The sequence below is a fragment of the Hylobates moloch genome, unplaced genomic scaffold (genome assembly GCF_009828535.3).
Source record: "Hylobates moloch isolate HMO894 unplaced genomic scaffold, HMol_V3 SCAFFOLD_5, whole genome shotgun sequence".
NCBI classification, from domain to species: Eukaryota; Metazoa; Chordata; class Mammalia; order Primates; family Hylobatidae; genus Hylobates; species Hylobates moloch.
In genome coordinates this window covers 78,798,116-78,822,430 of record NW_026652280.1, presented here as the reverse complement: position 1 = coordinate 78,822,430, position 24,315 = coordinate 78,798,116, and the positions used below count along the sequence as shown (strand labels likewise).

At 39.4% G+C, this 24,315-nt stretch overlaps 1 protein-coding gene across 2 annotated transcripts; it reads right to left on the bottom strand.

Annotated features, from left to right (window-relative positions):
• Positions 1–2,216: 2,216 nt before the first annotated feature.
• MS4A3 (membrane spanning 4-domains A3) lies at positions 2,217–23,572 on the bottom strand. Of its 2 annotated transcripts, XM_058439771.1 has the most exons (9): positions 23,491–23,572; positions 23,082–23,251; positions 22,146–22,300; positions 11,530–11,701; positions 10,262–10,399; positions 8,541–8,597; positions 5,763–5,921; positions 3,544–3,645; positions 2,217–3,015 (listed from the first exon to the last, which is right to left on the bottom strand). In XM_058439771.1, the coding sequence occupies exons 3-9, from the start codon at positions 22,196–22,198 to the stop codon at positions 2,938–2,940; spliced, it is 759 nt and encodes a 252-aa protein (XP_058295754.1). In that variant the 5' UTR covers positions 22,199–22,300; positions 23,082–23,251; positions 23,491–23,572; the 3' UTR covers positions 2,217–2,937. The 2 variants fall into 2 exon arrangements, with proteins under 2 accessions (XP_058295754.1, XP_058295755.1); XM_058439772.1 differs by lacking the exon at positions 3,544–3,645.
• Between the last annotated feature and the right edge of the window lie 743 nt (positions 23,573–24,315).

Below are 24,315 nucleotides of genomic sequence, written 5' to 3'. Positions count from 1 at the left end.
CTCAGCTCCCAATGGCCAAAGCTGGAAAACTTTGAGAAACAAAATAAATATTGCTTATAACCAAAATAATAATATAAATATTCATTTGTACATAACAATATAAATACTTAAACAAATGAGAGAAGAGACAAATCTTCCTTACTGAAACATTTAAATGATAAATAAAGGAGAAATGAGGGAAACAAAATCACCTTTTGAACAACACAATAGTATTTGCTGCAGGCAAAATCTACACATGAATGCTAAAACCTGTGGTTTTTCCCCATCTCTGTGGTGTAAATCCTCCCATCAGAGCTAACTTCAAGCTACCCAAACTATGTTGACCCGTGCTCCCTGAAAATTTAAAATTGACTTCCACAAACCAATATAAGCAGTCTCAGGACATTCCTGTGTAAATTTTTTTTTTTTTTTTAGATGGAGTCTCACTCTGTCGCCCAGGCTGGAGTGCAGTGGCGCAATCTCAGTTCGCTGCAACCTCTGCCTCCCAGGTTCAAGCGATTCTCCTGCCTCAGCCTCCTGAGTAGCTGGGATTACAGGCACGTGCCACCACACATGACCAATTTGTGTATTTTTAGTAGAGACAAGATTTCACCATGTTGGCCAAGCTGGTCTCAAACTCCCGACCTCAAGTGATCCACCCATCTCAGCCTCCCAAAGTGCTGGGATCACAGGTGTGAGCCACCGTGCCTGGAACCTGCATACATTTTCAATTGCTTCTTAAAACTAACAGAGTTGTCATTTTATAATGTCTTGTGACGTACACCTCTCTCCAAACTTTTATTTTTCCATCTGCCCATTATACACTGAAGTTAAACCCACTAAAGTCTCTAGTTTATTCTTTGAATATTCAAAATTGTTTCTAACTTAAAGGCTTTGGATGTATCCTTTTTACTTCCATTTGCCTTCCATCATGTTAACGCTCAGTTATCTTTAAGAACTCAGTTGAGAAGAAAAGTGTTCTTAAAAATTATCACTGACATGTCTTCTAATCTGGGTTAGAGCTTGTCCTACATGCTTCTCAAGATTCCTAGACTCTTCCTTTCAGAGCCCTTGTGTGTTTCTAGGGGTCTATATCTCCCACTACAAGCAACTTAAGAGCAGAGATTATGCATCATTCTCTATTATATGCCAAGCTCTTAGCACAATACATGACACAGAGTAGGCACTCCCTAAATAACTGTTGAATTAGAACAGGAATTAAAAGAAATTAAAGAATGCGTAAGCAAAGGCTCAGTTGTATGTAAGAAAACCCAATTCCCCCTGAAGAAGAGAAAGAGCTGGTGTCCTTTAAAATTAACTGCCTGTTTTTCTGTGGCTAGTGAGCCTTATCTCTCCCTTTCCCAGGCATTGTGAAGACCCTGTTTCTCTAGCTGTGCAGCTGCAAGGTCACTAGGCAGATAAACTCAGGTCGTAAAACATGTTTTTCCTTGAAAAATAAGAAATAATGTAATACATGTCTTAACTGAATAACTGTCTTTGTTTCTCACTTCTGTAATATGCTTCCCCCTGCACAGATCCTCCCCCACCCCGCAAAATGCTTAAAAGGTAACCGGACTCTTTGCTCAGGGCTCAGTCCTTTGGACGTTAATCTGACTGGGTCAGTGCACCTAAATAATTAAATAATTCCTCCTCAACCCCTCGGTTTCTCTGATTCCTTAATTATCCCGCTGCAGAATGGATTAAAAATAAAGAAATAATTATTATATAAGTAGGCAACAAGTGGTAGAAAAGAACCTTTGCACATACAATATACAAGTAGCTAAGAGTAAATTATGGGTATAAATTTATGGACACAATAAGTGCTTATATTTCTTATTCATAAATTTTATTTATCTTGAATATTTGTGAATAAGAAATATAAGTGCTTTAGCAGATTTATAAACGAGGAACTGAGGGAAGTTTTCACACCACATTGCCACCTTGAAAAGATGGCTATTGGAGTTGTTGGAAATTATACGAGGAGCCACAATGGAAGTATAAGTAGGGTTTCCACTGTATCTGTCCAGCACATCTGACCACAATCCCACCTTGGCTTTCACCAGCAACAGCAAGACCAGCAACAACAGCAACATCATTAGCAAGTACCTGTGGTGCTGTTTCACATTTTTTTTTTATTTTCATTTAACCCTCAGAGCAACTGACAAAGTAGTTGTTATTATTACACCTATTTTACAGATGAGGAAAAATAGGTCAGAGAGATTAGATAACTTGCCCATGTTCATACAGGTAATAAGTGACAGTTTCAGAATTTGAACCCAGATGTGTCAGATTCTAAAGGCCTTATTCTTTACTTCTCTACTTTACAGTTTCCCATTGTCCTTTGAAGAACACATTTGGGCTTGCTCTCAGACTCACCAACATAAATTATCATTTACATATCAGGGCATGTGTGAGTTCTAGCAGTTCACTGAAATAAAATTCCTGAGCCTTAACCCTCCTATCTCAAATATAGTGAAAATGTATTTTAATGACAATGATGGTAATTTTTTATTTGACACTTTTTATAATGCTGATGTTAGTTAAAGTGAAGAAGCATTTCTCTGTAATGGAAAAAATGTCTCATTTTTCTTCCTACTGGGTGGTCAGAAGTTGGATTTTAGAAAAAATATATTGAATAGGGATTATACTGCCTTCCTTCCTTAAACCTCATAAAGCAATGGAGTAGGTGGGTAAGAAGAAATAGAACCAATTTCTGGAAACAACTTTGGAGTAATGATCATAGAAGTTACAAATATCCAAGAATGCCTAAAGAAATATATCTGTCCTTCCATACCCACAACACACAAATAGGATTTATAGTTAGGAGAGAAAGGATAGAGTCAGTCAAATGTCCAAGGTTCTTGTGATTGGTGCCATGGTAGAAGGATTGAGCTTTACAAACAGGCTCATGTTCTCCTGAGTTTGTGGGTGAAGCTCTGAGTCACTGGAGATTTAAGGTCAAATATTCATGCTCTCAGAATTAGTTTCATAAGGAAGTATTCTTGATTCCACAGAATTGGGAGGTGAGGAAATTTCCTAGAAAATAAAACAACATTAATGTCCACGAACAGGATCATTATCTCCTCCTCCTCCCATCCCTTCCTGTTATCATCATAATCATCAACAATAAAATCCATTCATTGATGTTTACTGTGCCAAATGCTGTAAAGATTATATAGACAGTACTCACAACAAACATTAGAAGAGAATGAAAATATTATTTTCATTTTACAGTTAATATATCTAAAATTTAGAAAGAATTATTAATTTTTCCTAGGTCATACAAGTAGAAAGTTACAAGTTATAAGAAAATAATAAAACTTAATTCCAGCTGTATAAGAAAGTATGCTCTTATATATCAAGTACAGTATTTCCTCTTGCATTTTCACGTCCAAATTCTTTTCTACCCTTCATTCCATCTCTAACATTCATACAATCTCTAATTCCAGGAACTCCACAAATCATTACCACATAAAAGTTTATTTCTAAGCATCAGAAACAACTTCAAACCTGACAGGGAGGCTTTGAGACCATGTGAATGATTAATCATTTGAAAAATCTCACCTCTCTTGAATTACAGCAGTTTGTTTTGCACCACATGGCTACGGTAGAGATGGTTATGCATAATTCCAGCGAGGTGAGAATCAGCAGTAGAGACACCATGCCCTAGGGGATATGATGCCTTATATCAAACCCAGTGGCAACATCCAGAGGTAAAAAAAAAAAAAATGTCAGCAGGAAACCAGACTACAACATCTCCCCGCCATAAAGTGGAACAAAGCGAACCATAAATTAAAGACACAGACACATATAATACTGTAGAAGAGATAGTATCTCAATCTAAAAGCATGAAAACATTTTCTCTGAAGAGAAAGATGTGTCGCATTTCTGTGTCAATGCATGTGAAGTAGCTACAGGGGGAAGAAGCTGTAGAAACAAAATTCTGACATTATCACTAACATCTTCCAATCTGAATAGTGGTAAACTAAGGAGAGGAGTAGGCAGTTTAGGAAAATGAACAAAAATGGCCCTTCCACAATTTCATTAATAGCACTTTATAGGGGTTTAGGCATTTACATTATCCCTAGAAAGTAAAACACTAAGCTGATATAAACACAAAATAAAATGGTTGGGCTGATGATTCTACTGTTGTTACTGAGGCACCTAGAAGCAACCAATACAATATAACCCTGGAGGAAAAATACCTCCAAATTCACGGAAAAATCAGGCTCCAACAAATATAAATTTAGATCATTAAAAATATAATAAAGAAAATGAGAACACAAACTTCCACAAGTAGTGTCTCACCCATAGGTGGGAATTGAACAATGAGAACACTTGGACTCAAGGCAGGGAACGTCACACACCAGGGCCTGTCGTGGGGTGGGGCGATGGGGGAGGGATAGCATTAAGAGAAATACCTAATGTAAATGACATGTTAATGGGTGCAGCAAACAAACACGGCACATGTATACATATGTAACAAACCTGCACATTGTGCACATGTACCCTAGAACTTAGCGTATAATAATAATAAAAACAAGAAAACAGGAAGCTTAGGAGTGAGTCTGTAATTAACAGTTCATAGATCATTGGGATGAAATGGATAATTCCAAAGGAAAATATTAATTTCTAAGTAGACCTCACAAGAGGTAGAATACCTAAATACAAATTTTAAAAAAATTGGTAAGGTTGGCCAGGCGTGGTGGCTCACGCCTGTAATCCCAGCACTTTGGGAGGCCGAGGCGGGCAGATCACGAGGTCAGGAGATTGAGACCATCCTGGCTAACACAGTGAAACCCCATCTCTACTAAAAATACAAAAAATTAGCCGGGCATGGTGGTCGGCGCCTGTAGTCCCAGCCACTCGGGAGGCTGAGGCAGGAGAATGGCGTGAACCCGGGAGGCGGAGCTTGCAGTGAGCCGAGACTGTGCCACTGCACTCCAGCCTGGGCGACAGAGCGAGACTCCGTCTCAAAAAATAAAAAATAAAATTGGTAAGGTTATTAAAGAGCTTTCCTTTGAAAACACCATGCTCATTTCATTCTAAAGCGCAGTCCTTCAAAACTTCAAGTCATTATTTGAATATTCCAGATTGCAGAGAAAGTTGTAAATCTCTCGTTTGTTTTATTAGGCAAGGAGATATGAAATGAAACTTTAAAAAAAATCTCTCTGGGGAGTGTAATAGTAGTAGTTGTAGTAATAATTGTGTATCATGATATGCTAAGCCTTGTTTTAATTGCTTATCATATGTTAACTTATTAAATATTAACATCAATCCTATGAGATGGGTACTATTGTTATCCTCATTTCAAAAATGAGAAAACTCAAGGGATTATCTAATTTGCCCTTCATTATAAAGCAAATAGGTGGCAGACCCAAGATTCAAATTATGGGCCGGGTGTGGTGGCTCACGCCCGTAATCCCAGCACTTTGGGAGGCTGAGGTGCGTGGGTCATGAAGTCAGGAGATCAAGACCATCCTGGCTAACACGGTGAAACCCCGTCTCTACTAAAAAAATACAAAAAATTAGCTGGGCATGGTGGTGGGTGCCTGTAGTCCCAGCTACTCAGGAGGCTGAGGCAGGAGAATGGTGTGAACCCAGGAGGCGGAGCTTGCAGTGAGCGGAGATCACGCCACTGCACTCCAGCCTGGGCGACAGAGCAAGACTCTGTCTCAAAAAAAAAAGAGGTTCAAATTATGGCACATTGGTACCTGATATATTATTTTTCTGTACATCCTGGATTGTTTGAAATATTTTATACATATTTTTCAGAAACATACATTTGATATGGAGCCCATGTAATTGCATAGGTCCGGTGACTTTGAAGACTGACAACTCTTTAATGACAGGATATTAACTGCTAAATTTACTGAGAGAAAAGCAATCCCCACTAGTGCAATTGTAGCACTGGCAATGTTCATTCCAAAACTGTTCTGTATCTAAAAAAGAATAAGAATTTTCAATTAATATATGCAGAACATACTTCATTCCTTTGGCAACAATTCATTGACACAAACATCGATTGAATATTGTTAACACACCCACTGATATCCTAGATGCGAGACAAACATCAATGACCAAAGAAAGATTTCTGTCCCCCACCCTCCATGGAGCTTATATTCTAGCAATAAAAACAAAGAAAAAAGTAAACATACTATAGGTAAATTACAGAATATTTTTGAAAGTGATGAAGTACTAAGGGCTAACAGAATGGGATAAGGAGAATCTGGGAATCCAAAAAGAGGAGTAGGGGTTCATGATATTGAATAGAAATGACACTGGGGAGAGGCATGAAAGAGCTGTGGCTGCCAGCCAGGAGGATATCTGGGGAATATCCTTGCAGTTAGGGAAACACTCAAAGTCCTGAGGCCAGAATCTTTGAAGAAGCAAAGGGGCCAAGGGCATTGGAGGCATGTAGGCAATACTAGGAAATGAAGAAGAAGGAAAGTTAACAGAGAGCCAAATCATGTAGGGCTCTGCAGATCATGAAAAGGAACTTGTTTCTAACTCTAAGAAAAATACAAAGCCAATGAAAGATTTGGAAGAAATACACGATATATTTGGCTTTATGGTTTCGAGGGATCACTGTTTCTAGCAAGGCAAAGAGAAGTTCAACAATAAAAGCTAGAAGCCCGATTAGGAGAGACAAGGTGGATTGGATGAAATGTCATCAATAGAAAGATAAGAAAAGGTCAAAATTGGATGTAATAATAGCTTGAAAGTAGAGCCAACATTATTTGCTGATAAAGAGGATTCAGGATTGTGAAAGAAAGAAGACTCTGGGTTATTCTGTGTTTGGTCTGGGAATCTAGAAGGATGACATTCCCCTCAGCTGACATGAGGAGAAGGTTTGAGGAAGAAGACTGGGAGTTGGGCTTTGGATCTTTACATGCCAGTCTGATGATCAGGAGAGACACCTGGGCTGGAAATACTTATTTCAGGGTTGTGGGCATATAGATATTATTTGAAGTCATAAGAATGTGTGAGATCACAGAAGAAGTACGTATAGATTGAGAAGAGCAGGTGGCAAAGAATTCAGCTCTGGGGCACCAGAACATTAAAAGGTCAGAGACAAGGACAGGAACCAGGAAAGGAGACTGAGATGGAGAAACCAAAAGATGGGAGGAAAACCAGCCAAGCAATGTATGCTGGAAGCCAAGTGAGGAAATTCCTGGAAGGAAGAGTGGGAGACTAACTATGCTAAATGCTGCTCATGGGTTAAGTTAGATGAGGATCAAGAGTCGACCATTGTTTTAGCAGGGTGGAAGTTTTCAGTGATCTTAAAGACAGCAGTTACAGAAAGATAGTAGGGAATAAAATAAAGTCTTATTGAAGTGGGCTTAATTCAAACCAGTATATGGAAATTAGAGAAAGAACATGATGATTCCTTTGAAGGAGTTTAGCTACAGAAGGAAATACAAATTGTGCCTGTCCCTAGCAGGGAGAAATAATGTCAAGGTTTTCTTTTTTTGTTTTGTTTTTAAGTTTAGAACAGTAACTGGATGTTTACATGCTGATTAGAGATGGGGCAAGGTAACTCATGCCTGTAACCCCAGCCTTTTGGGAGGCTGAGGCAGGAGGACTGCTTGAGCCCGAGATTTTGAGACCAGCCTGGGCAACATGGCAAGATCCTGTCTCTACCAAAAAAAAAAACAAAAAGACAAATATTAGCCAGGCATGGTGGCACACACCTGTAGTCCCAGCTATGTGAGAGGCTGAGGTGGGAGGATGGCATGAGCCCCACAAGGTGGAGGCTGTAGTGAGCTGTGACCACACCACTGCACTTCCACCTGGGTGACAGAGTGAGACTCAAAAAATATATATATAGTAGAGAGACACAAATTAAAGTGATGCACTTGTGTGGGGAAGAAAAGAATGGAATCTTATACTCAAGTAGGGAGATCAGCTTTAAAGAAAATCACAAAGTTTTCCTATGGTAAGAGGCTAGAAGAAAAAATACATTGGTACAGATCTAGTCCATTAAGTAGTGGAGGTCTGAAAATTCTCTCCTAATGGCTTCAGTTTTCTCAGAAGAGACAGAAAAATCATCAGCAGAGAGTAAGGAGGAGAGAAGTGGGATTGGTGTTTGAGGATACAATAAAATGGTAAAATAGCTATCCATGGAGGAGGGAAAGTGAATGAATGGACTAGGAAAGTGGAGTATCAGTGGCTACATGACTCACTAAGAACACATCATAGAGACTTAGCAGTTGTTTAGAATAGAAGTTTGGACTTTCAGTTGTCAAACTAGTTAGTGGTGGGAGTTCTTACTTCCAAATAATTAGAATTGGTCAAACTTGACAACACATAAAAATCAAGAAGACTTTTTCTAAGCTTCAAGTTCACCAATATTAACAGCAAGCATCCCAGGAATGCATCCTCGCAATGTATGTGATCTTCTGCTGACCTACCATCTGAATACGTTAAGAAAACTAATTTTTTGTGCATTAAATGATATTCAATGCCTCAGTTGTATTCATGGACACTTACTATCCTACTGTTTATGAATAATATATTTCTACTCCTCTGATCATAGAAAAAGAGGAAGTGCTACTTACCCATGTTCTCGTGGGTTTTCTCCCTGCTACAACAGACAAGGTTCCTGAACTACAGAACTGTTTGAAAATAGGAAGTAAAACAGATAAAGGAATGTTAAGTCTCAACCATTTTCTTCTTGGTCCTCCCTCAATTAGCAGATATCCAGCAATAGTCACACAAACCTCCTTTTTAAATTCACATCCTAGGACACAGAATTGTACTTGATGCTGCTCACTTTATTTATTTATTTATTTATTTATTTATTTATTTATTTATTTATTTTGTCTTTCCATGCAATTAATTTTATTCATTTTGTTTTTTTAAATTTTTTTTTATTTCCATACGTTATTGGGGAACAGGTGGTGTTTGGTTACATGGATAAGTTCTTTAGTGGTAATTTGTGAGATTTTGGTGCACCCATCACCCAAACAGTATACACTGCACACAATTTGTAGCCTTTTATCCCTCACCTCCTTCCCACCTTTCCCCCTGAGTCCCCAAAGTCCATTGTGTCATTCTTATGCCTTTGCATCCTCATAGCTTAGCCCCCACTTATAAGTGAGAACATATGATGTTTGATTTTCCACTCCTGAATTACTTCACTTAGGATAATGGCTTATGCAAGGATTTCATGACAAAGAAGCCAAAAACAAATGCAATAAAATCAAAGATAAATAGCTGGGACCTAATTAAACTAAAGAGCTTTTGCATGGCAAAAGGAACAGTCAGCAGAGTAAACAGACAACCCACAGAGTGGGAGAAAATCTTCACAATCTATACATCTAACAAAGGACTAATATCCAGAATCTGCAATGAACTCAAACAAATCAACAAGAAATAAACAAACAATTCCATCAAAAAATGGCTAAGGACATGAATAGACAATTCTCAAAAGAAGATATACAAATGGCCAACAAACATATCATTCACTTTTTAAAAATGAACCATCAGGGAAGTAATAATCAAGTAATCAAAGCTGAATGAATACGTTTTAAAATCACCCCTATTTTTTCTGATTGCATGTTGACCCAAATAGTGGAAATAATTCTTCTGATTTTCAGACAGTAATCAGCAGACAAATTTCTTAACTCTCAAGCCAGGACTCTCTGCTGTACCACAAGGCAATTCATCAATATCCATTTTTCATTCAATTTTTCAAGTATCTATAAATGTAACACATAGATATAAGATAATTTTTAGGACTTCATTTGTACTTGGCAAATGTGGTTTCTCTTAATCAGAAAGAGATTTTTGGCCTGGCATCAGGGCTCACGCGTGGCAATTCCAGCATTTTGGGAGGCCAAGCTGGGAGGACCACTTGTGGTCAGGAGTTTGAGACCGTCCTGGAAAACATGGTGAAACTCTGTCTCTACTAAAAATACAAAAACAAAAATTAGCTGGGCATGGTGGTGCATGCCTGTAATCCCAGCCACTCAGGAGACTGAGGCAAGAGAATCACTTGAGCTGGGGAGGCAGAGGTTTCAGTGGGCAGAGATCATGCCACTGCACTCCAGCCTGGATGACAGACCGAGACCTTGTCTCAAAAAATAAATTAAGTAATTAATTAATTAATTAAAAAAGAAAGAGTTTATTGTCTCTAATTGTTTATATCAAGAATTGTGAATCAAAACCACAGCATGCAACCTTCCAATAACCCACAAACAATACCTTTGTCATCAAACACATCTCCAGCAGTGGTATCTAAGAAATAACATACAGCCAGGGGAGTATGAATACTCACAAATATAGCACCCCAAATCGGGTAGCCTGTGTAGAAGGTGAAGAAAAAGAAGTGCCTTTCGAGGTGGAACAGGTATTGCAAGGAACCCAGAAAGACACCCAAAGCCAGAATCATTGCTGCATTCAGGATCTGAATGGCCTGAAAGAAGAAAGGGGAAAAAGGCATAACAGTCATATACTAAAGTGGACACTGAAAACAGGCCATTTTAATTTTCCTCAGAAAGGAGATGTCGGTGCTTGAAATGGTTACAGTGTCAAGCCTAAATTAACAGAACAAGAGCTTATCTGAAAGAGATTTTGTTCCACACTATCCGCACCAATTCCAGCGGCAGCCTTTCATCTTCACCTCTCTCCCACATTTCTGTTCCTTCTCACGAACTCCTCTCAGAAAGTGGCAGGAGAGAAAAGGAGACATGATTGGTAAGGTAGATGGAGTCAAAGTCTCTTCCCAGCATGCTTTTGGGTCACAATATGATGAAGGCAGACAGAGGATAAGCCATATCCTACTCAGCCTTTCTCTCAACCCAATGTTTAAATTTAAAATATAGAATATAAACTTCATAGAGCTCAGCCTCCTGAAATGGCTGGTCAAAAGGCACAAAACAAAAAATGAAGGGTCTTGGAATCTGTTCTCCAAGGTTTGATGTTTTCTACCATGAGAAAATGCCTCTGCATTTCTGCTCCCCAGATCTATAAGAAGTCCCTGTCTTTTCTCCAATTCATCATTAAGTCAGTGATAAATAACTCAGAATTTCCTCCTTCTCAGCATAAGCAAGTTTTTCTACATGACACAGTTGGCTCTTGAACAACATCGGGGTTTGGAATGCCCACCCCTTCACGGTGGAAAATCCACATATAATTTGTGACTTCCCCAAAACTGAACTACTAATAGCCTACTGTTGACCAGAAGCCTTACTATTAACATAAAGAGTCGATTATCACATATTTTGTATGTGATATATTATATACAATAAGCTAGAGAAACTAAAAATGTTATTAAGGAAATCATAAGAAAGAGAAAATGTATTTACTATTCATTAAGTGGAAGTAGATTATCATAAAGGTCTTCATCCTCATCCTCTTCACATTGAATAGACTGAGGAAGAAGATGGAGAGCAGGGGTTGTTCTTGCTGTCTCGGGATGGCAAACAGGGGTGGAAGAAATCCACATGTAAGGGAATCCTCACAGTTCGAACACACATTGTTCACAGGTCAACTGTATTTATTTTCTTCCCTCTTAAATCAGTGTTTAAACTAAGGCTGACTTACCCCAAGAACTTGTAATTTTCCATTCTGATAATCTTGTGATCCATCAATGGGCTGATAGACAGAATTATTCAGCTCGTCTGGTCCCGCCTCACTGCCTGGGGTACCATGGGCAGAGGCTGACCCCAGCTCTGCATTATCAACTTCGTGGGAGGCCATTTGGGGTTGTTTATGGCTGTGATAGAAAAGAAATCCAAAGCCTTCATGCTTTCCCTTTTTCCACTAGCTACTAAAATTTTGAGTGTTACAGAAGGGTTCGATTCTGTCCATACATTACAATGACTCTCCACAAATGGGACACCAGGGCAGAGTAACAACAGAGTTTGTACAATATTCAATTCTGTCTTGCCTTGGAGTAGTAGACATCATCAGGTCATTGTAGTAGGCCTTGGTACTTCACTTAACTTTGGAATGGTGAAGAACAATTTCTTTCTCATTTTGCATGCACTGATATATAGTCCCTGCCTTTCTTCATATCAGTCGAGGGCAACCAGACATATGGTTTCTCTGAGCAGTGGTCTCTTTATAAGAATAATGGCTTTAGTCACATTCCAGTAATAATAGTAGGTGCCATTTATTTAATACTTATTACTATATGCCAGGCACTGTCTGGATGCTGTGAATGTATTAATATATTTAATTCTGTTATAATATTATTATTATTCCCATTTCACAGATGAAAAAAATTGAGGTATAGAGAGACTGAGAAACTTACCCAAACTCGCATAGCTTATAAATCATTTCAGATTCTACTAAAAACATTCTAGTCCAAGGTCCAATATTTTTCAAACCACCACATTATACAGCACTATATAGAAGATGTCTTTCTGAGTATCAACATAACATGGTAGAGTTTAAGCACTTTGGAAGATCCAAATTCAAATCCAGATTTCATCATTTACTAGTTGCATGACCTTGTAGTGGGAACCTCAGTTTTCAGAGTTTAAGCACTATGGAAGATCCAAATTCAAATCCAGATTTCATCACTTACTAGTTGCATGACCTTGTAGTGGGAACCTCAGTTTTCTGTAAAAATGGGAATAATTTTAATTTTATATTAACATTGTGAGAGTTGACTTTGATAATGTACGGAATTCTTAACCTGTGAACAGATGGTATCAGCTTTTAACTTATACTCTGCCTTCTGACAAAAATGACTTCAAGTTTATATATATATAAGGGTCGCAAAACAACGACCTCAATCATTACAGCTAAAAAATATGTATCACTAAAGTACACACAGAATGCTTCCATTGGACTTCTGAATGTTGGGCAATATAACTTCCTAATTCATAGTACCCTCCAACACAAAATAGTTGTAAAATGCTTATATGCTTTTTTAACTGATGAGGGAGATGGCATGAGATGAATCATAAACACACGAAATGATGCTGTATTCTGCCATAACTATTGATTGGGTTAAGAATAAGATCTTAATATAAATCATTCTACCACAAAGACACATTCACGTGAATGTTCGTTGCAGCACTATTCACAATAGCAAAGACATAGAATCAACCTAAATGTCCATCAGTTGTAGACTGAATGAAGAAAATGTGGTACATACACGCATGGAATACTATGCAGCCAAAAAAAGGAATGAGATCATGTCTTTTGCAGGAACATGGATGAAGCTAGATGCCATTATCCTTAGAAAGCTAATACAGGAACAGAAAACCAAATACCACATATTCTCACTTATAAGTGGGAGCTAAATGATAAGAACAAACGGACATATAGAGGGGAACAACACACACTGGAGATTATCAGAGAGAGGAGGGAGGAGATCGGGAAAAATAACTATTGGGTACTAGGCTTAGTACCTGGGTGACAAGCTGCACAACACACCCCTGTGGCACGAATTTACCTATAGAACGAACCTGTACATGTACCCGTCAATCTAAAATAAAAGCTTTTTATTGAAAAAGAAAGTAAAGAATAGTATCTTAATTTCTACTCCTTCTTATAAATTATATACTAGATCCATTTTTCTAATGATTTTTTTGTCAAGCTAAATACATGCCACTTTCAGGATGTTTACCTTTCTGATACTCTATTCTGGGGGCATGTATGACCCTCATTTAAGTGTGGTGACAAATTTACTAAGCATTGACTTAAAGTGAGAGTCAAGCCATGTTGTATTATTACACTGGGAATTGCTATAAAAGTTCATAAAAGTTCTCTACCAATACTGATAAAACATTTATTAGAAATGTCATAAAATTTTCCTACCAATACTCTTCATCAAAGTTTCCTACCAATATTGATTTTCGTGCCAAGATTAAATTACATTCTCTATGTATTTAAATATGGATAAATGTGAAATGACAAGGAACTCTTAACCTCCCATGTTCAGCACTGCACAGAACCCAAGAGCCAGGGAAGATCAATAAAGCTTAAAGCAAACTCTATGTGAATGATTTCCTAACGTAATTATCTGCAAGAAGTATAAATAAGAATAGCCAAAAAGCTAAGACTTCAAATTTATCCACTGGGAAATTTGTATGTATTTTGGATTAAATATCTAATGAACTAAGATGCATGCAATATGGAGAATGTCGCTGCTTTATGACCAGATAATTTCTTGCCTGTGTCTCCCACCTCACCCCTCACCCCTCCCTATCTCAAAACTCCATCCAGCCTTGTTTTATTGATTTGTCTTCCTTCAGAAGTTCCAAGCCCTCAACTGTCTTTAATCCTCTGTGCTATCCCCCTATTCCTGAAGACAAGTCCCCCCAAGCCTCACCTGGATAATTTCTGCTCTCCTTCCATACTGTTTTGTTTTGTTTTGTTTTGTTTTGTTTTGTTTTGTTTTGTTTTGTTTTTGAGATGGAGCCTTGCTCTGTCTCCCAGGCTGGAGTGCAGCGGCCTGATCTCGGCTCACTGCAACCTCCACCTCCTGGGTTCAAGCTATTATCCTGCCTCAGCCTCCCAAGTAGCTGGGATTACAGGCGTGCACCACCACACTCAGCTAATTTTTGTACTTTTAGTAGAGATGGGGTTTTACCATGTTGGCCAGGCTGGTCTCGATCTCTTGACCTAGGTGATCCACCCACATCGGCCTCCCAAAGTGCTGGGATTACAGGCATGAGTCAACGCGCCCGGCCCTTCCAGACTGATTTTCAGCCCACATGTCATACTTCTAGGACGTTGTTTTTAGTCCTGGCCAACTCTGGAAGAAGCGTGCACCCCTTTTGGTTGCTCTCAAAATTTCGTCAACTTTCCTTCTCATACCACTTAATCAGCCTGAGCTTTAATTGCCTGGATACTTGTCTGTTACCTCGTTGTCTACTCATCACTGCAACTCCAGTGCCTAGCTCAGAATCATCAGATGGCAAGCACTCAGTTAACACGTATGTTCAATCAGTAACCAGACTTTTGGTCCAGCCCAAGGTAGCCATCCTGATAAATGATAATGGAAAATACCTCTGCAAGCGCTGGAGCCTCTCATCCCAAGAAACCCCAAGAGCATTTCTGAAGGGAGCAAATATCTAACCATATTATTTAACTTGATTTGTTTCAAATAATCAAAATAATCAGGGAGAATTTTCAGCCTCCAGGTGAAACAAACTATATTTTCTAAAATTCGGTTAAATCAGTTATTTATTTGTTAAAAAAATCAGAGAAATGGTCCGGGTGCAGTGGCTCGCGCCTGTAATCCCAGCACTTTTGGGAGGCCGAGGCAGGAGGATCACGAGGTCAGGAGATTGAGATCATCCTGGCTAACACAGTGAAACCCTGTTTCTACTGAAAACGCAAAAAATTAGCTTGTTGTGATGGCATGCGCCTGTAATCCCAGCTACTCAGGAGGCTGAGGCAGGAGAATTGTTTGAACCCATGAGGCGGAGGTTGCAGTGAGCCAAGATCGTGCCATTGCACTCCAGCCCGGGTGACAGAGCGAGACTCTGTCTCACACACACACACACACACACACAAAATCAGAGAAATGTAGATTTTCTAGGAAACTGCCAGTTAAGTTCACCTCTCCAGCTCTTAGTATGTGGCAGGCATTTGTTCTAAGGGCTTTACTCATGTTTACTAATTTAGTTCTCACAACCTCAGATAAATGGGTACTACTGTTATGATCCTTTCCATCTAACAGACGAAGAAGCTGAGGAACAAAGAAGTTCAGTAGCTTTCCCAAGCCCACGCAGCCAGCAATTTCAGAAGCTAAAAATCAGAACCTGGTAATCCATCTCAAGTTATCATTACACTCCACTGTCCCCTGAGCTATGCTAAAATGCACTTTGCAGACCCCATACTTCAGGCGTATCGAGACCACCCCTCATTATCAGAGCTGGCAGACAAACTCAGGTGCAGCCAGTGGGATTTAATGTACCTAAGAGGTGTGTGTGCATGTGTGTTTGTATCCATACCCACATTTTCCCAAAGAAATTGCTGTATTATTATGTCTAACACTTTCTATGATGGCTCCAAAGGAATCATCACATCCTAAAGAGAAGCCATGCTCACAGTTAAATGTTCCAAACCTCTACATAGCAACCAAACAGAGACCTTTGCAGACATCCCCAGTAGTCCACCGGGAGGCATTTTAACAAAAGATATGAAAGAAAGGGGAATGTCTATGGAGAGAGAATCTATACCTTGGAGGATTCAGGCTTTGGCAGACGGCTTTCCTCCCAAGTCCACCTTGTCGCAAGTAGGAGACACTCACAAAAGATCACTACAGCATCTTTTCCCGATAACGGAAGCCTCCACAGACTTAACGTTATCTTTACCTTATGCAACACTTTAGAGGACTCAGGGAAAATGTTTTGCGGGCTGACTGCCCAGTGTGCTAATCACATCTGCATTTGGGGCCTCGCTGATCCATTGTGTTTCCCCAGGGCTTAGTGATGATTAGGAAACTGGTGTGAGGGATAACTGTCTTCTGGCTTTCAGATGTTGCTTAACACATTGTTGGAACAGGAAATACAAGCAACAAATATGGGTAGACAAGTGGGAAGAGGTTGTGGGATGGAGGTAGAACAGAGTTAGTTGCATAGCCAGAAGAGACAGTCACACTGTAAGAGAAGCATCTGGAGGAGGGAGGTGGTCACTCAGGCACTTATTTTACATGATGTGCCAGCAACAGTGCTATGTACCTTATATGCGTGATGACATTCAATTCTCACATGCTTAGAGAGGTTAATTACTTTGCCCAATATCACAGATATAATAATAATGCAAATTATTGTTTAAATGTATTAAATGATTACTACGTACAGGTCATTGTTCTAAATGCTTTATATATGTTAATTCATTTCATCCTCACAATAACCCAGGACCCAGGTACTACTATTAACCCAATGTTATGGTAGAGAAAACTATGGTATAGAAATGTTACCCAGCTTTCCTAAAATTTAACTGGAAAAGCCCTGTGCAAAATCTCTGTTTTGTACAATGGTGAAGCCCAAAGTGTGCCTGTTATCCTAATATGATTGTTAAAACCCCTCCTTTCACTTTCTTTTTTGTTGTTTTGTTTTTTAGGCTTTTTGTATTTGTTTGTTTGTTTTGTTTGTTTGTTGAGATGGCGTCTCGCTCTGTCATCCAGGCTGGAGTGCAATGGTGCAATCTTGGCTTACTGCAACCTCCACCTCCCGGGTTCAAGCAATTCTCCTGTTCCAGCCTTCTGAATAGCTGCAAATACAGGCATGCGCCACCACGCCCAGCTAATTTTTGTATTTTCAGTAGAGCCAGGGTTTCACCATATTGGTCATGCTGGTCTCGAACTCCTGACCTCAGGTGATTCACCTGCTTCAGCCTCCCAAAGTGCTGGGATTACAGGCATGAGCCATCACGCCCGGCCTCCTTTCGGTACTAAGAACTGTTTAAATAATTAAATACAATATGGCTGTTAAAAAATAGAGATAACCTTCTGTATGCTTGATAGGGAAAGATCTCTAGGATATGTAAGTGAAAAAAGCGAAGTGCAAAAGATTGTTTTAGTATGCTACCTTTTGTATAAAAGGCAAAATAAAGAATCTATATTGACAAAAAAAAAGTGGCCAAATTATATGCTTATCCTAAATAAATGTCCTAAAATAGGTGATAGAAAGATCCGAGCCAAGTGACAGGGAGTAAGGAAGTAGGTAACGTGAAGATGCAAACCACAATCTTTATGAAGGTCACAGGGCCAGGCCTGAGAGAAAGAATGGGGGCACAGACCCTGATCCATGCCCCAGGGGAGTCTGTGAGAAGAGAAGAATGTTCACAGCAAGGAAAGCGAGGTCCTAGTCCTACAAACAGGAGCGTAAGTGGGGACGTGATCACAGGAAAGAGAAAGAGGGCCAGTTACCAAGACCAAAGCATAGTGTGTGGGGCAGAGATTGTGAATATCAAATGAGCAGGGGCCCAGCTGCCAGAAAATTTCTGCACAGGTGCTTCTGCTAAGAGAGCTAGCACCTGAGCCCTAGGGCAGCGGCTCTCCAGGGTCTACATTTAGGAGTGAAGGAAGGGACTGATGAAAGAGAAGACAGAGACAGAAGTCAGAAGGAAATAGCCAAAAGGAAGGTGGTAAAGATAAGATCCTTCCCTCCCCGTTTTAGCCAGAACCATTGAAAATGGAATACTGGAGAAGAGATGACAAGAAAATGCCTTCAGCGAAGAAGAGAAAGAAATCTGAAGAAGTGAAAGGAAAAAGAGTGGATGCTTTCAACATGCTCATTTTGAATTTGGGGCTGTAAAAAAAAGCCATGAAAGGAAGTTACTTAAACTCTAAGGCTTCAGTTCTCCCATTTGTAAATTGAAGATCATAGTGCCCACTTTGGGGTATAAAGTGTAAATGACAGAATGCATGTAAAGTCTTAATAACTAAGATCTTCACATGAGTTCAAAGTAAATAATAAAAGTGATTGGGGTCTTTCTTCAATTCCATAGAGAATGATTGTGAGAAACTGCTTTCAAAGGAAGATTCACAAATAAAAATTTAATATACTTACCATGTACAACATGATGTTTTGACACATGTGTGCATTGTGAAGTCACTACCACAAAGCAGATAATTAATCTACCCATCAGATCACATAATCATCTTTTTTTTTTTTTTTTTTGGTGGTGGTGGTGAGAACATTTAAGATCTCCTTAACAAACTTCAAGTACACAATACAGTATTGTTAACTTCAGTTATCACGCTGTACATTAGATCTGCAGACCATTCATGCTGTACATGAGATCTGCAGAACGTATTTATCTGACTGTACCACATTAAAGCTGAGGGGGGAAGCAGTAAAATAAATACATAAAGATTATTTTTATTTTTTATTTTATTTATTTATTTGAGACAGAGTCTCACTCTGTCACCAGGCTGGAGTGCAGTGGCGCGATCTCAGCTCACTGCAACCTCCGCCTCCGAGTTCAAGCAATTCTCCTGCCTCAGACTCCCGAGTAGCTGGGACTACAGGCGCACACCACAACGCCCAGCTAATTTTTGTATTTTCAGTAGAGACAGGGTTTCACCATGTTGGGCAGGATGGTCTCGATCTCTTGACCTCGTGATCTGCCCGCCTCGGCCTCCCAAAGTGCTGGGATTACAGGCGTGAGCCGCCACGCCTGGCCCCCTATTTTTTCCATTTGTTGTAGGTACCTAGTGTATGTACTTATGAGGTACATGATATGTTTTGATACAGGCATGAAATGCACAATAATCACATCATGAAGAATGGGGTATCCATCCCCTTAAGCACTTACCCATTGCATTGCAAACAATCCAATCACACTCTTTATTTTAAAAATGTACAGTTATTATTGACTACAGTCACCCTGTTGTGCTATCAAATAGTGGGTCTTATTCATTCTTTCTATTTTTTTGTACCCATTAACCATCCCCACCTCCCTTCCCAGGCCCCCACTACCCTTCCCAGCCTCTGGTAACCATCCTTCTACTTTGTCTTCATGAGTTCAATTGTTTTGATTTTTAGGTCCCACAAGTGAGAATATGTGATGTTTGTTTTTCTGTGCCTGGCTTATTGCACTTGACATAATGATCTCCAGTTCCATTCATGTTGTTGCAAACAACATGATCGTATTCTTTTTTATGGCTGATAAAGATAAATAAATTAAAGATTTTTAAAAACAAATTAAAAAGGGAAAAATAGAAGATTCATAGACCTTTCTTCCACTTGCATGCAATATCTCCTAACGGCAGGGAGAAATGATAAAGGACAGACTGACTAGCTTTCAGTGCTGAAATACCTTAAAGAATAATCAGGTTCAAAACTCAAGTTGCAAATTTCCAAAAGGAAAAGGAAATCTTCAAGTGAATTCACCTATAGTCTAGCTATTCCTTTACAAGTGCCCCATTTGACTAAAAAGCAATCTATTTCTCAAGACTTGCTGGTCTTATCTACTTACTAAATATTATTGCTTGCACTGTCTGTTTTACCCCCACACACACACTCATGCCCATGCGTGTACATATTAAAATCACACTGTTCATGAAGCAGTACCTTTATATATCTTAACACATGTATAAGCTCTTAAAACAGTTAACCACGTAAGGTTTTTGACTTTGGGGTGCATTAAATGTGTTTAATTCATAAATTTACCAGTTTATAAAGTTGCAAAAGTCACAAGTTGAAATCATGTTGAAATGGCATTAGTTACTATAATTGTAAGATGAATAAAAGATTAAGACGGACAAGGAATGTTGTTCCAAGAGGTCTTGAAATAATGAGCCATCAAATAAAATAAAACCAACAATCAGAAACTACCTTTGATTCATCCTTGTTTTGACCTCATGCTGTGTTTTCAAATAAACGAGGAAAATGGACTAGAAATCCAATCTCAGCATTTGAATGAAGGCATTGTTTTTTTTTTAGAGTTCCTAAGAAAACTGGAAGAATTTATCATGTCATTTATTGGTAAACATGGAAATAGCCTAGATAGAAAATGCTAATACAACAGTTCTACTTTCAACTACCTAGTGGAATCTTCTGGAAAGTTTATAAGACATTAAATCAGGATATTTGTGATGAACCCAACATGAACATGAACTTCTTTTTTTTTTTTTTTGAGACAGAGTCTTGCTCTGTTGCCCAGGCTGGAGTGCCATGGCACAATCTCAGCTCACTGCAGCCTCTGCCTCCCGGGTTCAGGCGATTCTTGTGCCTCAGCCTCCTGAGTAGCTGGGATTGCAGGGGCACACCACCATGCCCAGCTAATTTTTGTATTTTTTTTAGTAGAGACAGGGTTTTGACATGTTGACCAGGCTGGTCTTGAACTTCTGGCCTCAAGTGATCCACCCGCCTCAGCCTCCCAAGGTGCTAGGATTACAGGCATGAACCACTGCACCCAACACAGACATTTTTTAAAGGTCTCAAGGTAACACCAGTGTGAAGCCAGATTGTAGAACTACTGGGTATGTCTAAAAGACCTTTATAATGAGATAGTTGGAAATGAGATAGGAAAGAACAAATGCATTTCTCTAAGAAAGGTCACCTCTTCTACTGGGGTGGCCTATATACTTTATTTTAGGGTGTAAAATTGTATCTTAGTTTGGAGTTAAACAGATTTCATTACTGACAGCCATTTTAATGGGATTTCATCCTGATAAGTACATTTTCTATAGTGCAAGATGGGCTTCACTTGAAATATTACAGCTCTTTAATATTCTTTTGCCTTGATTTGCATTCTCCTCACCAAAGGTAACCATTGAGTTCTACATGCACACATTCTTAAGATACCTAAATGCCATTGTATTATATATATCATGGTCCTCTTTTTCACTGAGCTTTGTTAGTAATACCCAATGTTTGTTTGTTTGTTTGATATGAAGTCTTACTCTGTCACCCAGGCTGAAATGCAGTGGCATGATCTAGGCTCACTGCAACCTCTGCCTCCCAGGTTCAAGTGATTCTCCTGCCTCAGCTTCCCAAATACTTGGGATTACAGGCACGCATTACCACACCCCACTAATTTTTGTATTTTTAGTAGAGACTGGTTTCACCATATTGGCCAGGCTGGTCTCAAACTCCTGACCTCAAATGATCCACCCACCTCGGCCCCCCAGAGTGCTGGGATTACAGGCCTGAGCCACTGTGAGTGTGCAGTCTGCTGTATCCAAATACTGCACTGACATCCACTATGTTTTACCTAACCACCACCCATAAATGAACACACAGGGATTATAGCTTGGTATCAGGAACCTTCTCATACCCATGTTCCTTAATTCTGTATGAGGATTTCTTTGCAATGTATAATAAAAATCCTAATTGCTGGGCCATAGGATGTGCACATAATTAACTTGACCAAGGACTGCCAGGTAGTAAACTCTAGAATGTCTGCACCTCTATGTGCACACATACAGTGCATGTGGCATTCAATATTCCCACTTACTGCCACCCATGGCACTATTCAACTCCATTTCTTACCAGCCTAAAAGTATTTCTGGGTAAATTTAGCTAAGCTGTAACTACATTCACTAGAACTATCTTTCCTGAACAGCCTTTGTGTTGGTCATATAAGAAATTTGTGTGGGATTTGGGAGGTAGAAAGTAAGACAGCAGCCATGGTGCACCAAAATGGATTTGGGGCGCAAGTTACACACTCTGTCTCTGGTCCTCTGGCTCACCTCCCTAGCACCGGACTATAGCTGGGCCTATAATTTCTCCTGCTCTCACCAAATCTCCTTTAGCGTCTCTGAGTATTGCACCAAGTGCTTGCACAACTCCATGGTAATGGATGCCAGGTCATCCTTGTGGTTAAGGTTGGAGATGAGAGGAAGATGTGGTTCCAATGTGTTCTTTTGCTTCCATGCTTCAAGGTCGCTTAATTACTGTACAAAACACATAACATAAAATGTACCATCTTAACCATTTTTTCAAGTCCAGCTTGTTTTCCAGGCTGCCAGCCCTGCTGACCTACAAGCAACATCAGGCTCACCATCAGATGCAAAAGTAACAGCCTTCCCAGTTCTCAAAATTAATTACGATAAATCCCTTATCAGTATCACTTAATCTGGTTCTGCTTACCTGATTGAACCCTAACTGCTACAAGGTATAAGTATTATATCGTGACTCTTTTCTGGTTTTCGTTTCTCTATTAGCTTTTTGGACTTGTTTTCCTGTGAGTCATCAGTAGATTTATTTGATTAGAACAGTATAACATCCATTTCACTGAAACCAGCTTTCAATTTTAAAATGCCTTTTCAACCTTCTCTGAAGAACAGTAGATGCTAAGGAATTCTAGGGTTTTCACAGAATATAGAATCCCCTGCCCTCAGGATTACTCCTTAATTTTAGGGATGACTTTAAAATATCGTTAATTTTACTTCCATTCCATTCAACCTTTTAAATATATAGTTTCACATATTAAAGATTATATAACCTTTTGAAATTCTGACTATTTTGGAAGCGTCAGAGGAATACAGGATCTTTATCAAAATAATCCATCTCTTTTTTATGATGTGAGGCTTTTGCTAGCCCTACATCTTGCTAAATTTATATCCAGACTAGAAATAAAAATTGATGTGTTTGTGTATCCTAATTAGTCCCGAATATTGATTGAAGATGAATCTGCAGACGTAGTAGGGGAGAGGAAGCCCTGAAGTCACTCACTTGTGGGTCCCACGTAGACCCGGAGTCACTTCTTGTGCTTTCCTCCCGGGTAAGAAGTCCACGTCTGGCCGGGCGCGGTGGCTCACGCTTGTAATCCCAGCACTTTGGAAGGCCGAGGCGGGCGGATCACGAGGTCAGGAGATCGAGACCACGGTGAAACCCTGTCTCTACTAAAAAATACAAAAAAATTAGCCGGGCGTGGTGGCGGGCGCCTGTAGTCCCAGTTACTCGGAGAGGCTGAGGCAGGAGATTGGCGTGAACCCGGGAGACGGAGCTTGCAGTGAGCCGAGATTGCGCCACTGCACTCCAGCCTGGGGGACAGAGCGAGACTCCATCTCAAAAAAAAAAAAGAAGTCCACGTCTAAGACCCAGGTGCTTTTCTAGAGAGAAGCCCACATGGCTGTCATACCTTCCTGCATTTGTGTCCCCACTGTCCGTGAAGACAGATCTCATTCCCAGTGGGCCTAGGTCTGTGCAGAGACTCATACTGACTTAGCTTTTTGCAGCATACCTTCCTTCCTTTGCCTTTGTTCCTGGAATGAAGACTCTAACTCCATCGCGTCACTAAAACATGATTCTAAAGAAAGAATTTCTACTCTAACCTGTCACCTTCTCCACTTCTGAAGAAAAACAGGGATATATTTTCAAGAAAAAATAAATCAGCATTTAAATATATGAAATAACACTAACTCTTTGATGATTTTTAATTATACCAAGTCTAGCTTTACCTTCTGCAAAACTGAAAACAAAGCATCTGTTGTTTGTGTGAAATATATTGGGTTTTATAAGTATTCTCGATGAATCATCCCTGCATAACTTACATGTAATGAAAGAGAATGAACATATACACATAGAAAGTCTCACCAGGCTACCAGCCATGAAGTCACAAACAGAATACTTAACAATAGAGACACTGGTAATTTTATCATTTACATCTTTGATTTCTAATAAGGACCAGTAGTCATGTAAGCAACACCTCAACCAAAACGACAATAGTTTTGAGACTCTGAAATCTTTGCATGTGATAAATAAACATTTGGTTTTTTTAAGACACTGATATTTGAGGTCATGTTATTGTAGCAGAACCTAATCAGTACTGCCTGATGCAGGTAAAGAAACAAATTTATACTGCTTTATACAACTGGCAGTTTGAGACCTGAAATAATTTGAAATCTGAATTAAGTCACTCCTAGGTTTCAGTTGTTCCAATAACGGTCATTGCCTAAACTACTAT